This window comes from Tenrec ecaudatus, chromosome 6 (assembly GCF_050624435.1).
Source record: "Tenrec ecaudatus isolate mTenEca1 chromosome 6, mTenEca1.hap1, whole genome shotgun sequence".
Lineage (NCBI taxonomy): Eukaryota > Metazoa > Chordata > Mammalia > Afrosoricida > Tenrecidae > Tenrec > Tenrec ecaudatus.
The window spans coordinates 93319274-93336275 of record NC_134535.1 but is presented as its reverse complement, the minus strand read 5'-3'; the positions used below and the strand labels follow the sequence as shown (position 1 = coordinate 93336275).

Genomic DNA, 17002 nt, shown 5'->3' with positions numbered 1-17002 from the left:
CCAAACTCTGAATTTTGTGTTACTGTTCCTTGACAAAGAGCCCTGGTGGCTTAGTTGAGCTGCTAACCTCAAGGCTGGCAGTTGAAAACACCAGCTGCTACTCATGAGAAACACGTGTCATTCTATTGTTGCAGAGATTCAGTCTTATACACCCACAGGGACAGTCCTACCCTGCCCTGTAGCCTTACTGAGTCAGCAACAGTTGGATGGCAGTGAGTTTATACCTTGACAATAAAATACAAGTACTACTAAGATATTTAAAAGTCAGAAGGAGATTGCCAATTCCCAGAATTAAGAAGTACTTTTAATTTAGCTCATTCACTTTGGTGATATAAATCACAAAGTTTTATATAATTTATTGCTTTTCCTTCACTGGAAAAAGAATAGTCCTTTAGTGAATATTTTCTTGAAATTAAAGAAGTCCCTCTCAAAATAATAGAGAAGACCAGGCTCACTGGTCTGCGAGACTGCTGGTATCCCAGTGATGAGGCCCTTCATAGTCATCAGTGCTGGGACTGAATTCACCCTGCTGGCTCAGCTTTCAGCCAAAAGGGAGGTATATAAGGTGGACAGTCACACTAGGGAGTTTTGTACCCCATAAAACAATCAACATCTCAGATCAAAGGGACCCCATCTGCCCAGAAGGCAGGGCTGGGGGGAGGATAACTGGAAACATTAAACACAAGAAGGGGGGTGGGGAGAGTGCTATTACCTGGTGGGGCTGCAATCAGTCTCCAAACAAAGTGTGTCTCAATTGCTGGATGGAAACCAATTTGCTTCGTAAACTTTCACCAAAAATGTCATTTGAAAGGGGGAGAGGGGAATGCCTCAGGAATTAGATGTCTTTTTGGCCTAATTTGACACAATAATTTTGCTTTCAAAGAAGCTCAACTATCAATGTCCACCTATAGAAATGCAGCCTGAAGACACTGCATTCTGTCTTTTTAACAAGCTACAAAGCCCCTGCAGCAGCATGCTGCAGGTAACTGCATCTGGGTGGGTGTGCCCTTACTGGTCTCCAGGCCTCTTAACCTCCTGCATGTTGCGCCTGACCTCTCTTCACCTTTCCTCAGCCTGGTACACATCATCCCTCACAGTGAAATGCCAACTCCGCAGGCAAGCCGCTCTTGACACAGTTAATCATTCCCTCTTCTCACCTGCAGTCCCCAAGTCCACCCTAGGAATGCTTACGCTTCTTATATAAGACTGCCCACTGAAAGTCAGGGGGAAGAGGTGAAGCTAGGATGACCACAATTAGGCAATTCTGAGCATGCTCATGTTTTGAAAGTATGGCAGCTTGACACCTCAATCCAACAATGTTGAGTGCTAACCATACACAAGGAGGCACTGCAGTAGGGAAATAAAAATACTTTTTGATCCCATACCCAAGACTCCCTTGCAGAGACAGTAAAGTGACTATAAGCAGGGTGCAAATTAAATCAAAGTTAACACAAACATGAAGAAACAGAATTCAGAATGAAATACATAAAGTAGAAAATAACTTATGGAGCAAGAAAACGTTTTGTTTCTATTTTGAATTTGCATGTCCCAGACTTAAAGTATTTTTATTCATTCAACAACTAATATTTAACAAATATTTATGGATTATAAAAACTGATTTGCAAGAGAACATAGCCATGCATTTATACATTTACAACAGTTTGTATCTTTTATAATTCATAGATGGTGCACTGCATTCGATAGCTATGACTAAGCTTCTGTCTGAACCTGCATAATTATCCTTGTTTGAATGCAATTCTTTAAAAAAATTACATTTCTCGTTGAATTATAGAAAAGATGTAAAAACAGTATCCATGAGTACCATAAAAGATTAATTTCATTAAGTTGACAATTGGATAGATACAAGCTGTAGTTAAGACAGACCCAAAACAAACCCAAAAATCATTAATTCAGTATTTGAAATCATTTTAAAGATATCATTTATTTTTTTAATTCAAGCCCATTTTATGTGGACTTTTCCAAATAAAACTAGGGTGATTTAGTTCACTAATAATAGGTTCTATGAAGGCTCAAAGGAAATAATCAAACCAAAAGAAAACACACATTTTTATAGGAATGCATTTCCTTTCTACCCTGCAAAGCCTCAGACCCCCAAAAGTACTTTTCTTCATTTTTATCACCTTCTGACAACCCATAGTAAAACACTATTAAAATATTATACTGATTCCTGAGGGCATATAAGGGCTATTGCATTAAAATGAGCATCAACACTAAATTTATCGTTCTTTGAATAATGCTATCACAATAATTATTAAGAAAAGCAACAAAGCCCACATGAAAGAAGGACCCTAGCCTATGTGATGGAATCAGGTATCAGGCATCAAAAACCCAGAACAAAAAATCATATTGTGAATTAGGGGGAGTGTGGAGTGGAGACCCAAAGCCCATCTACAGGCATTGTACATCCCCTTACAGAAGGGTCAGGGGGAGGAGACAATCCAGTCAGGGTGCAGTATAGCACCATTGAAACATACAACTTTCCTCTAGTTCTTTAATGTTTCCTTCCCACCCACTCCCACCCCACTATCGTGACGCCAATTCTACCTTACAAATCCGGCTTGAGTAGCACATGTACATGGGTACAGATAAGAGCTGGAAACACAGGGAATCCAGGACAGATAAACCCCTCAGAACCAATATTGAGAGTAGTGATACCAGGAAGGTAAGGGGAAGGTGGAGGGAGAAAGGGAGAACCGATCACAATGAACCTACATACAACCCCCTCCCAGGGGAACAAACAACAGAAAAATGGGTGAAGGGAGACATCAGTCAGTGTAAGACATGAAAAATATAATAATTTATAAATTATTAAGGGTTCATGAGGGATGGAGGGGGAAGGGTGGGGGAGGGAGGGGGAAAATGAGCTGATACCAAGGGCTCAAGTAGAAAGAAAATGTTTGAAAATGATTATGGCAACAAATGTACAAAGGTGCTTGACACAATGGATGGGTGTATGAATTGTGCTAAGAGTTGTACAAGCCCCCAATAAAATGATTTCAAAAAAAGAAACCTTAGTGTCCAAATTTAAAGAAAAGTTTAACAGTGAGCTTACAATACTACAGTACTTAGTACTTTGTCTGCCATCAGTTTGAGAAGCACAGATTTCCTAGAGAAAATCCAGTTCCTTCACAACACCAGCACATCCCCATCTACACTTCCCATCTTCACCCGACAGCCCAGTCAGCCTCCCGGCTCAAAGTCTGACTGGATCACTGACTTCTTCTACCCAGGCTGCTCATGCTCCCCGAGCACACTCATCCTCATCCTGTGGGTCAGCTTCCAGTCAGCGATGAGCCTCCTGTGACCCTTCGAGGAAAAGCTACCAGGCTTATGTTACACTTTCACAGTCTGTCATAAGGCAGTATAGTTCAGTCCTTCTATTCTCGTTCCTGCCGACGAGCTGTACTAAACCAGAGGTTTTCTGCCATGAGCAAATAAGAATGTGAACGCAGCAGCAGGCGTTGTAGCTCTTCTCTCAGTGACCCCAAACCAGCATTCCTTTTGCTCATTGTCACTCTTCAGGCCGACAGTCCGGCAGCACTATGAGCTCATCTACCGCAGAACTGAGTGGTGACATGCAGCTCTTCCTCAGTCTCCACCAATGAGTTGACATTGAGACGGCTCATCAGGCAAAAGTATAGATCCAAATCCTCTTTGGATATGTCTCAAGCTTTGGTCCGCAGCCTATTCACGAGCATTGCTCATGTACCAGCCTGGCAATACCAGATGAATAAGCATTTCCCCACCGACCAGCTAGAGGACACAAAAGGAGGACCATGAAAACAAAACGAAAAAGGAGAAGAGCAGGTATCTGGGACAGGCACGGCCTTCCCTACAAAGCCAATATACAGCAAAGGCTTAAAACACACCTCATTTACAAAGCCAACAAAGATAAAACATGTAAGCACCAATATAAAGTAAGTTCAAAACGCGTATGAAGAAAACTGTAAAACATTACTGGAAGAAACCAATGGAAAAGACAGTCCTTGCTCTTGGTAGGGTGTCTCAAGATCACCAAATGGTTATCTCTCCTAATGGTTATCTCTCCTAAGCTAGTACTCTCAATAAAAAACCCCAACAGCGGTCAGGCAGACCAGCGTTGAGAGAGCTCTCAGGGTGCCGAGGTCTGAAGGCATCCAGCACGAGCCCAACACACAGCCAGTATTCCCAAAAGGAAGCTCAGCTCGGTGAAGGTGCAGTCAAAAAGGAGCCCAAAAGAAGACTGTCAGCAAACCCTGTGCCTACAAAAGTGGAGATGAAGCCAAAAAGGGCAGCAGGAAAGGATAAATCTTCGACAAAAAAGTGCAAGCAAAAGAGAAAGGGGCCGCAAAGGGAAAACAGGCTGAAGAAGCTAAAGATGTATTTATCTGCTGAAAAACAAGGAGAGTGCAGCCTCTGATGAAGCAGGAGGAAAAGCAGCCAAGTCTGATTAACATTTATCTACCATGTCTTATCAGTGGGCCCTGTGAGCTCCCTTCAAGTTCAATCCAGAGGAATATTTTTCTTAACTATTTTGCTAATGCAAGCTTTATAGTAGCTCTAGAAACATTTTTGAGGAGGAAATCCCACTTCATGCTTTTGTTTTTTTTAAGACACAAAATCATTGACTGGCTGGTTTTCTTTGGTACAACCAGAAAACAGTGGGGATGTTGAATTGTAGGAAAATTTGACTGTGTTATATGTCCAAATAACATTTCATGAGACCTGGGAACAGGGGGAGGGGGGGAGAAGGGGAATCAAGAGTTTTTCTCCCTAACACAAAACAATACTTAATGGCAATTTGGAGTCACTGTCATGCATTTATATGACTTGAACATTTAAAGTGTTTCCAAGTTATTGGTTTTTAGTAGTTGTGTGAAAACCATTCTGTTACTGTGGCTTTCTTGTCAGAACTGTGTGCATTCTTTTTACACCTTTGGTCGTGGTTTCCTAGTAACTTTCTTATGTGCTATGAAGAGTCAAACATTTGAGTGTGTAGTGTGTGTGACATTAAATTGTGAATTACTGGGACTGAAGATGTAACAGCTTCAACATTTAAAAATAATGATACTTAATAACCTCTTTTTAAAAATGCCTCCAAATTTAAAGCTGGAAAGTCACTGGAATTTAGAAAAAAAATTGTATCTACATGCCATTTTAGGATTTTGGTACAGGCATTAAGAATTGTGCTGTTAAAAAAATATGTTTTTATTTTGTTTCCCCTTAGTGCGTGTGCTATTTGTTTATTTACTGGTTGGCTTATGGCAGATATTGGTGCAGTTGGTCTTATAGTGTTTTGATTTTGTCTTACTGTGTTTGCCAAAGTAAACCAGAGACATGCAAACCTCACGGACAAGCAGATGGAGTCTAGGATCCTACTTAACTCTAATCCCAATTCAAGAACAGTTAGCTCTGATAACATGGCCCTACTCGATACTCACCTTCCTTCATGAAAAAAAATGATCACTGAAGATAAGGGTGCTACAGCAAAGTGTGGTAAAGTAAGTAGATGGTGCCTGGCTATTAATCAGAAAGGTGTTTGTGGTCTTTAAAGGCTTGTAATCAAATAAGCAGCCATTAAAGCAAGGAGTCTACTAAGTGAACATGGAGGAAGCACACTAGCTTGTATGATTCAAAGATGACAATTACAAAACTCGAATACAGCAAAGGAAAAAATATCAGCTAAAATTATGAACATCCTATTTATAGAAGGCTATGGGAGACAGTGAGAGCCCAAAACCCATCTGCAGAGTATCTAGTCAGACTGAGCCACTGGCAGATCCCCGCTAACCATAGGCAAGAGTCCAAACAGCCTTACCTTCAGGCAAAGACCACTGTAATCTTGATAATGCTGGACTGAACTTGATACTTGGCCAGTTGACCTCCCTGTAGACCTTATCTAAATTTGTTCTGGGTGCAAGTATCTCTTACTTGTTCCATGACAGAAATTTCTTCCCAAGTTTTTTAAATGTTGATGAGGGTCTTTTCTTTCTTGCTCATTATTTGTATTTTTGCCTTTATATTATTCTTATTATCTTATCCTTATCACCTTATTTTTATTTTTTTAATTGTTGGGTTTTCCAGTTTTGAAGCACAAGAGGAGTGGGTGCATAATGATAACTGATATAAGGGTGGAGGGTGGGCGATAGGGAGGAAAGGGGATTTCGGGAGTAAACAATGAAGGTGGAGCGGGAAGGAAACACTAGAACTGATCATGATTACACAGCTCATTTTAAAGACCATGTGACCATGGGGGTAGGGTCATGCTCTAAAATTGATGTGGTCATGACTGTACAATTCTTGATATGATTGAACTACTGAATTACATAATATGTAAATTATGTGCCAATAAAATTCTGAGGGCAAAAAACTACAAATTTTTTAGTAAAGTTTCTGTATTGATCTCAAACAACCAATAAAATGCTGGTTATAAAAGAAAAAAATCTTCATTTCATGAAGAACTTTTCACAAATAGATACTTAGAGAAATATAAATACAACACTGTTATGGTAGCTATATAATCATTCATCAATTTGAGAGAATTAAGAGTAAAGGAGTGAAGTCTAGCCTATCAATCAGATCATAACCAATGAGGCCTCTGTGTAGGTAAGGCCTTCTCCTAAAGATTCTGGGAACTCCAGTATTCCTCTTTGGACTCTTACAGACTCTCTCTGCTCTGACTCCCTGCAAGACATCCCTGATGAAAAGCCGCATGTACCTACGCTGATGCAGTCAGAGCCTGGGAGCTGAAGGAACCACATGGAGACCCCTGCCAGTGCTGAGATGTTTACAATGCCACTGGATCCACAAGACTTCCCACTCACTGGCCTGTGATCTTCCTGTATTCAGCGTCATTGCATGTGTTTTGTGAGTCTGAAGAGGACTTTATAGATTGGTATCGGACATATGGGCTAATATTGGACTTACGGACTTAATCTGGACTGGACTGGGATGTTTTCTTAATGTACAATTACTCTTTATATAAAACTCTTTCTTATACACATGAGTCTCCCTGGACTTGTTTCTCTAGTCTACCTGGACTAACACACAGTTTGAAAAGGAAGAGCTATACAAAGCAAATAGCTCTATTAAATATTAGAATAGTATTTTTACCTAGAATAGCAGACACAGACTAATGAAGCAATAAAAAGTACAGGAATTAAAATCAAATTTTAGTAAAAATAAAATATCTCGAACCTTTGGGCTAAAGATATATTTTGAACATGTGGCATTGGGACAACAGGATATTTATTTGGAAAAAGACAAAATTAGATCCATTCCTCACCCATTGACTACAAAGGAGCAAATTCCAAATGAAGCAGCGGTCTAAATGCAATAAATACAATGGAGCTGTTTTATAATGGATACCTGAGCACTGATCGGGAAGGGTTCTCTAGTTATGACCATTACATTTTTTTAAAAAGTTAATACATTGAACTACAAGATTTTTAAAAAGGAAATTTTAAAAGTCTACCTGGCAAAATAATCAAACAAAAGAACTCCACAAAGGCAAATTAGGAGAAACTATATAAAAGTGTACTTCACTAATATAGGACTAATACCTCCAATATACAACAAACTTTTAAAATTAGGGTGAAGACCAAAAAGCCCTAATTGTGATGTGGTCTGACTGTGCAACTCTGTAAACACATCATCACACTATTGCTTTCAAAATGTGTGACGATTATGCTGTGTAAACATATTACAATAAAGCTGCTACTTTCAAGTCCACACAGAGGTACCGCAAAAGAAACGTCTGGCTAAATACTTCCAAAAATTAAAGTCATTAAAAACCTTAAGGAAAAAAAAATTAAATTAAATAAATAAAACCTTAAGGATCATGATTCTTCTGGGACACAAATGGGATCTTCATGAGTTGAAATTGACTCACTGGAGTTTGGTTTATAAGAGCATGGCCAAAGTTTCAAGAGATAACCCACCAGAAAGTGTTATTAAAACAGTCCTCGAATACGCAAAAAGATTTCCAAGTTCACTCATAGTAAAATGAGTGCAAATTAGAACTATCCTAAGATTGCCTTTCTTGCCCATCACATTGGCAATTTTTTAAGGGCTTGAAAGGTATTTAGATGAATAAAATAACATGAAGGGAATAAAAATGGACTAACCCAAGTAATTCCAGAATACAGCACTAAGCATATCCCCCACTCTGCAGGCAAGAACTGGACAAATCCTGAATTTCCCATAGTAAATTGTGATTATTTGTGGGGAGAACAGGAAAAGAGGTAATGGTGTGAATGAAACATTTCTGAAAAAAAAAATATTTCTAACTATTTTAAGATTAAGTAAATGAGGAAATGTCCCTATTTGGTGCCAGGATTCTTAACTCCACAGAAAAGAGGTAAAAACATAGAGCAGCAGGACGTCAGAAGGGCAGGCTGCACTTGGAGGCGCAGTGTAGACACAATGTCGTGTACCATGTGTCCATATTTCCTATTCTGATGCGGAATGAGCCTACAAGTAAAGACACCCCCACAACAATAAGCACATGTACCAAACAGAGCACAATCAAAGGCAGTGGGCGCTTTGGACCAAAGGCTGCTTAAGAGCTAGGGCAATGTTATGGACTGAGTTGTGTCCCCCAAAAACACCTGTCAACTTGGTTGGACTGTAATTCTTAGCATTACAAGATTGTCCTCCATTTTGTAACATAATTTAATTACACGCAGGCACTCACTCACTGCCAAGGTCAGTTCTGACTCAGAGCAGCCCTATAGGAGTAGAGCTGCCCCTTTGAGTTTCTGCGGCTTTTAATCTTTAAGGGAGCAGACAGCTTCATTTTTCTACTGCTGAGTGGCTGCTGGGTTAGAACTGCTGGCCTTGTGGTTAGCAGCTTAATGTGTAACCCACAATACCACAATTATCCTATGTGCTGTAAATCTTACTCTCTACCATGTTACTGAGGCAAGATTACTGTCAGTTTATTAATTAGGCAGAATAAAACACACTACAGCACTGGGGTGCATTTTGAGGAGTTTGAGATATAAAAAAGATTAGACCAGCACAAAGAGATGAGAGGGGCTTACTATTGCCAAGAAAGAAAAGCCTTTCAGCCCAGAGAACACCGATGCCAAGACTGATGTAGATCTCCAGGGAATACTGGCTGCAGGTGTTTAAAGGTGACTAGGACCTTCCTCAAGAGCCAAGAGAGAAAGAAAGCCTTCCCCAAGAGTTGACACCCTGAATTCAAACATATGACCTCCTAAGCTGTGAGAGAATAAATTTCTGTTCGTTAAATAAAGTCGCCACATGTGCTATTTCTGTTATAGGGTGCTGGATAACTAAGGTAGGCAGGGAAGTTAAACGACCAGAGCACACTGCTGGGGCAGAAAATGCAGCTATGCTACCACAATATGACGGGATATGTCAGAAGGGCTCAGAAGGCAATCAAACAGGGCTTTCCACAGACCAAATCTTGAACACGTTGCATCATCGTAACTAAGAGAGAATAATGAAGTCTATAGATCCTAACAAAATATATCAAGGAGTTCAAACTGAAGGACTGTTCCTTACAGAATGCTGAGTGTCAAGTTACATATGTGGAAGTTCAAGAAGTCTTCAATGTGCAACTATCAAAGAAAAACTGGTATGAAGAAGAGCATCAATGGATGCTAAATCTAAAAGGGAAATTCTGAGGAGGAGGGGGAGCAGGCTCTTTATGGGTTTTCAAAGAGTCTCCCAATAATTACTTTGAAGAGGAAAAATAACTAAGCAATGGGGAAAGTAGGCGGTGTTTTCTGACTGAGAGATCAAAATCGACATTACCAAAGAGGGGCAGAGAGAAAAGGTGGCTGGCTACGAATGTGATACACAAAGACAGTCCACGACACACTTATACAGTATGCTGGCCACAATGGGCAGCAGGAAGGTGATGGTAAGGAAACATCAGACAAGCCAGAACAAAGAACAAAAGGCGAGGGGAACACTATTCTCCAAAATTGTCAATCTCACAAAAGACAAGGAAAGGCAAAGAAACCATTCTAGAAGAGAAGAAAAATATGTGGATGGTAGATTCAAGTATTATACCAACAGTAAATTTCCTGAGGTTGACATCTATACTGTGATGTCCTTGTTCTTAGTAGACAATGATGCTTTTAGGTGTAAAAGGGTGTGCAAACAACATGCAAATGACACTAAGAATCAATAATAATGGAAACAGCATAAACTGTTAATGACTATTATCCCTGGGTAAAAGATACATGGTTGTTCTTTGTAAGATTCTTTCAAGCTTTCTCTGAAAGCTTCAAAGTATTTCCAAATAACCAGGAGGTTAGGGGGAAGGTTGTGGGAGAAAGGAAAAACCTATCACAATAATTGACATATCCCCCCCCCCACCCAGGGGGACAGAAAACAGAAAAGTGGGCAAAGGGAGCAGCCATCGGCATTAAGACATGAAAAATATAAATAATTTATAAATCACCAAGAGTTCATGAGGGAGTGAGGGGAAAAATGAGCTGAAAACATGTAGAAAGAAAATGTTGTGAGAATGATGAAAGCAACATATGTACAAACGTGCATGATACAATGGAGTATAGATTGTTCTAAGAGCTGTATGAGCCCCCAATAAAATGATTTTTAAAATAAGTAAGTAAAACTTAAAAAGAGTTAAGTGCTTACATTTCTCATTGCTTCATAAACAGCTCTAAATGCTGGTTGCTTATCATCATGGTAAACACCTCTGTTCCCATGAAGAATAAAGATTCCTTCTTCTTCTGCTTCTTGGCAATTGCTTCCATATATGCAATGATCTGGTCGGTAATTCCACTGACACGGGAAAACAAAGAGGCTTTCTATAGAAAGAGAGAAAAAACAACAATCAAAGGCCTTTAATGCCACAGAAATAACAGTATCCAAATTCTAGTTTAAAACTCAGAGCCCTGCAGACTCCTTACTCCTCAGATCTAACCACCGCTTTAACTAGGTATGAAAGAAAAACAACTGAATTCTTTAGTGATATACAAGTTCATTTCAAACAAATGGATTTAAGAATTAAAACAATTTTTTAAAAAAAACTACAACTCAGAAGATTCAAAATAATGAAAATGGTTGGCATTTAGAACTCTTCTGACTCATAGTCAAGAAAAGCCTATCATAAACATAAATAGTAATAATGCACCAAAACAATCATGGCTCTTCATTTCTGACTGATTACTGTTTTCTCATTTTTCTTAACCCAACAGATCAAAGAACAATGAATGATTACCTGGATTATGAAAAAACATGATATTCAATAAATCTTGGTCGCCCCAGGTGATGTTTAGTTTGTATTTTTTAAGCAGTGGCATAAGGATATCTCTCCATTGTAGCCGGACCGTTGTCATATCATTCTGTTGATAAATACATTACAACGATGCTCAGGTTTCCAGTATCACAGCAGTAGCACAGACAGTCCTCCATTTGCCCTTCACTAGCATTGTGCAGTTCTTTGTTAGAAACGTGGGCACTAGAGCCCTAAACTGAGGAAAGACACTGGCAGAGGAGATCTGTAGCAGCAGGGGAAGTGATAAAATGACTGATAGGGAAGGAGCAAACAGGACGTCAGACAAGCACTCCGAGTACGACAGCTTAAAAAAGGTAGATAATCTGAGAGCCCCACTTTCAGAGTTCAACCCGTTATTAAACACAAAACCAGAGTTAAAGCAGAACCTCACATAACGTACGCTGAGGTTGTTGCTTGTGCTGGCAATGGCAAGTCAATGCGGACTCACGAAGACCCCCATGTGACAGAACTGAACTGTCTGAGAGGGTGCCTTACCGAGAGGGTGTGCCTGGTGGCACAATGGCTAAAGCACTCGTGAATTAAAAAGGTTACTAACCAGCAGCTGCTCAGTGGGGTAAAGATGTGGTAGGCAGTCTGGTTCTTTAAGTTAAGAGATTTACAGCCTTAGAAACTCTACGGGGCAATTCTACTCTGTCCTATAGAGCTGCTGTGAGCTGGATGGCAAGTGGGTTTGGTCTGCTTTTTTAAGATATCCGAGGCTGTAATCTCCACGGCTTAAACTGCTACTCTTCCGCTCACTGAGCAGTAACTGCACCAGAAGGGCTGCTTACTTAAAGTTCACTATTAATATGACCATCATCATCACTATTATCCTTAGGTGACCTGCTACCCTATCACATGTGGTAATCTAGAGAGATCACTGAGAACTGATAATCAAGTAAAAGGGACGTTCACATGCAGAGGCTTCAAAATGTTTGGGCAAAAATGAATTAAAATATAATGAAAATTTTCCAAGAATTTTTGAAGCCCCCTCATATAAAAGCACATTCGAAAATTCAAACAGGAATCCTACAATGGAACTGTGAATGGCACATAGCAACGTCGGATTCATTATAGAAAATTTCTGGGTCAGGCTTACCAGGATGTATGCAGTCCCACAAACTCTTGCAGCCCAGGTAAAGTGGAGTTGGGGCTGGGCATATCTGGATGTGTTGTAGGTTGGTCAGAAACCGTGATCACTCACTGTCACTCTTATTTATGTAAGGTTGAAAGGAAGGGGATTTCAAACTTTGCTATCAGCAGCACAACCGTGCTAACAAAACAGGAATTATATACTTGAGTTTTGATTACCTAGAAAAGTTTGTGAATCAGGAAGCCCTACATGCTACTAGAGAAAGAATTCCTGAGGTCAACCAGCTGACAAACTGGTTTGTCTCCTTAGAAAATTATTTGTGTCTTTATTTCTTACCCAGCAACATTAACATTTATCTCTATTGTTCAGTACACCTTTGAATATATGCTTATGAGTTTTCTAGAAATATAGACAAGTCAAATACATATAATAATTATTTTATCTCCTGCCACCTAATTTTAACAAAGATGTGGCAGTCTGTTACTATGAAGATGTAAAGCAGAAGTACATCAGCCTGTGCAGTCACGAGGTGTCGATGGGATTAGGTACCAGGCATCAAAGAACAAAAAATATTATCATTGTGAAGGAAAGGGAGTGCGGAGTGGAGACCCAAAGCCCATCTGTAGGTAAGTGGACATCCTCTTATATAAGGGGATGAGATGCCAGTCAGGGTTCAGTGTAGCAACAATGAAACACACAACTTTCCTCTAATCTTCAATGCTTCCCCCGGCCCCACGATCATCATTCCAATTATACCTTACAAATCCAGCTAGACCAAAGGATGTACACGGGTACAGATAAGAACTAGAAACAGGGAATCCAAGACAGATGAACCCCTTAAGACCAATGATGAGAGTGGTGGAGGGAAGATGGGGTAGAAAAGGGGAACCAATTACAATGATCTACATATAACCCCCTCCCTGGGGGATAGACAACAGAAAAATGGATGAAAGGAGACATTGGACAGGGCAAGACATAACAAAGTAATAATAATTTATATATTATCACGGGTTCGTAAGGGAGGGTGGGGGAGGAAGAGGGATGAGGAGCTGACACCAAGGGCTCAAGTAGAAAGCAAATGTGTTTGAGAATGATGATGGCAACAAATGCAAAAATGTGCTTTATACAATGGATGTATGCATGGATTGTGTTAAGAGTTGAACACGCCCCCAATAAAATGATTTATAAAAAAAAGATTTAAAGCCTTGGAAATCTCACAGGGCATGTCTACTTTATCTTATAGGGTTGGTATAAGTAAAAATCAACTCAATAAACATGGGTTTGTTTTTCACTTATTTTTAAAGTCCCTTCATTTAAAATCCCTCCATGTTGGTGAAGAGTATTCAAAATGCCAAGGGACAGTCTGAAAAGTAAGCAAATCTGTCTTGGAAAGGGTCCAGTCAAAATTCTCCTTAGAAGCAAGGGCTAAGACTTCATCTCATATATTTGGACATGCGATCTGGAGAGACCAGTCTAAAGAGAAAGACATGATACGTGGTAAAGCGGAGGGACAGTAAAAAAAGAAAGGCCCTCAACAAGATGAATTGACACCGTGGCTGCAACAATGAGCCAAACATAACAACCAATGTGAGTGTGGGGCAGGACTGAGCAGGGCTTACTTCTGTTGTACACTGGGTTGACCTGAGTTACAACCCCTTAGATGGCACCTGACAGCTACATGCTGAGAATCATTGATACAATATTGTGTAATAGTTATGGCAAGAGACAGTCTTGCCTTGATTTTAATTAGAATGTTCCCACCGTTTCCATTTTGAATTGCCTTCTGGTCTGAAATAAATATGTTATATTTATTAATTAATGATCCACCAATTTAGTATCTATGCTATAACGAGGATTTGAAAACTTTTCTATGCTTCTTTGATAATTGCAAACAGATACTGAATTTCATCAGCTGTATATTCAGCATCTAAAAGAGATACTCATGGCATATTAAAAACCAAGTCAAAAATGTTTAACTTAAAATTCAATAGTTTTATGTTTAGTCAAGTCTATTTTTTAGTCGTTTCTTTTATAATAGTATTGACTTATACCAAAGTGGAAATTAAGGACAACATTGATCCCCCTCCAGACAGGTTGAGACACATTATTACAAAGTGCCATATTCTATTATAGTATAATACACTCAGGAGGACACAGGCAATTTGCCCTTTAAAAAGGAAATGACAAGATCCCTAAAAAGAAGCCCACATATTTAAACACGGTACAACAATTAAGTGCTGAGTAACTAACTGAAAGGTTGGCAGCTGGCAGTTTGAACCCACGCAGAGGCTCCTGGGAAAAGACCTAGCAAGCTGCCCCAGACAGTCTCAACAAACTTAGGGATGGGATTCTGCTTGGGCACATGGGGTCACTATGAGTTGAAATGGACTAACTACATTATTACCTGTATTAGCCTTGGGAAAAATTTCCGAGAATGTAGTAAGTAGAACAGTAATTGTGAAATAATCAAAAAATACACACACATAAATCTAAAAATAAAGGAAAGTTTGTTTTCATTGCTGTGTGTCACAGAGTGGGTTCCAACTCACAGTACTACTACTGCACACGCTAGAAATGCCCTTGGGGGTTCCAAGGCAGTCCTCTTGGTGGAAGCAGACAGCCTCACCCTTCTCCCATAGAGCCCTCAGGGCTCCTTTAGCTAAGTCTACTTAAGGAATTAAGAAAATACTTCGTTAAAGAATAAATACTGGAGCAAGACATTTAGCATGTTAAACTGTTAAGGATCTAGAAAGGAAATTTTAAATTGCACATAAAGACTAGCCTCCAGGGTGATCAGAACCCAATCAAATGAGAGATCAAACTGCGAAGGACAACTTGTGGGTTGTGGCTTAAGGTGGAACTGTACTCGCCTAGTCTCCTCATGCCGACAGTGTCGGGCGACTGGGAAAACTGATGCTAACACAGTAATAGACTTAGACCCCAGGAGGGTGATTGACAATGCTATATTTCATTTATATGGGGTTTTGCTTTCCTACTTGTTCCTTGTTTTTTTTCTAGTTTTGCTTTTCCTCTCTTTTTTTTTGGGGGGGGGTGGTGGTGGCGAGGTGTTGTTTGTTTGGTGGCTGGTTGGCTTATGGCAGGTCTTGGTGAAGTTAGTCTCATAAGGGATTAGATTTTGTCCCATTATGACCACCAAAGTAAACCTGAGGCATGTGAACCCCATAGACAAGTACCAAAGTAAACCTGAGGCATGTGAACCCCATAGACAAGTAAATGGAGTCGGGGCTCCTACTTAACTCTATCCCCAATTCAAGAACTAGTTCTGATCCACGGCCCTGCTCAATACTTACCTTCATGAAAGGATCACTTAAGATAGGGGTGCTACAGCAAGGTGTAGTGAAGAAAGTACAGGGTGCCTGGCTATCAATCAGAATAGTGTCCGGGGTCTTAAAGGCCAGTATTCAGACAAACAGCCATCTAAGCAAGGAGGCAACTAAGTCCACATGGAAGAAACACATCAGCTTGTGATCCAAGGAAGACAATTAAAAAGTTGAATATGACAAAGGGAAAAATATCAGAGCTAAAATTATGAACACCCAATTTGTAGAAGGCTACAAAGGGCAGTGGGAGCCCAAAACCTATCTGCAGAGTATCTAATCAGACAGAGCCGCTGGCAGATCCCACAGGTCAGCCTCAAATAGCATGACTATCTGGCAGAGACCATGATACTCTTGATTATGTTCATTCTGCTGAATCCAACTCAATACTCAGCCAGATGATGTCCCTACAAACCCAACCTGAATTTGTTCTGGGTACAAGTATCTCTTACTTTGTTCCATGACAAAAATTCCTTCCTGGGCTTTTGGAAGGTTGATGAGGGTCTTTTCTTTCTCACTCATTATTTGTATTTTAGTCTTTATATTATTATTATTTTATCCTTGTGTGTTAGGGTTCTCTATAGAGATAAAATCAGATTGCTGATAATTCTATATATATATATTTATAAAGATATATAACACAAGAAATGAACTGTTAAATTATATACAGATAGATATATAATATCTCACCTTACCAGCTTATTTTGATTTTTTTAATTGTTTATTGGGTATCCCAGTTTGTGAGTGGCTGCGTAGTGCTAATAAACTGATATAAGGGTTTATAGGGGATGCAAGAGTGAGTGATAAGGAGGGAAAGGAAAGGGGATTTCAGGAATAAAAAATAAAAGCAGGTAGGGGGAGGGAGTACTAGAACTGACCTTGATTGCACAACTCATTTTAAAGGTGATTTAACCATGGGGGATGTTCTAAAATTGACATGGTAATAATTATACAATTCTCTTTGATACAATTAAACTACTGAATTGAATGATATGTAAATTATGTACCAATATAATGCTTTTAAAAAACAAGACTAGGGCAATGAGTGTACAGAAGTGCTTTACACAATTGATGTCTGTATGGATTGTGATAAGAGTTTTATGAGCCCCTAATAAAACATATTTTTAAAAAAGAATTATAAAAGCAATAAAAAATAAATAAATAAGTGGGGGGGTGGAGGACACCAAGACTAGCCACATATTCAATACACAAAACTGGTGAGGCCTTTAAACAAGATTCCATTATAATACATCTACACCAATGAAAGGAAAAAACAAAACAATGAAAGGTCAA

The 17002-nt window shown here is 39.5% G+C and overlaps 1 protein-coding gene across 9 annotated transcripts in view; it reads right to left on the bottom strand.

Moving 5' to 3' along the window:
* Nucleotides 1-17002, bottom strand: part of GXYLT1 (glucoside xylosyltransferase 1) — a 217016-nt gene that overhangs the window by 167829 nt on the left and 32185 nt on the right. For all 9 annotated transcript variants that reach the window (XM_075551873.1, XM_075551875.1, XM_075551876.1 and 6 more), the window contains 2 exons: nucleotides 11222-11345; nucleotides 10636-10808 (listed from right to left, as the gene is read on the bottom strand). In XM_075551873.1, coding sequence (XP_075407988.1) covers nucleotides 10636-10808; nucleotides 11222-11345 — 297 coding nt within the window. The remainder of the gene's footprint in view (nucleotides 1-10635; nucleotides 10809-11221; nucleotides 11346-17002) is intronic.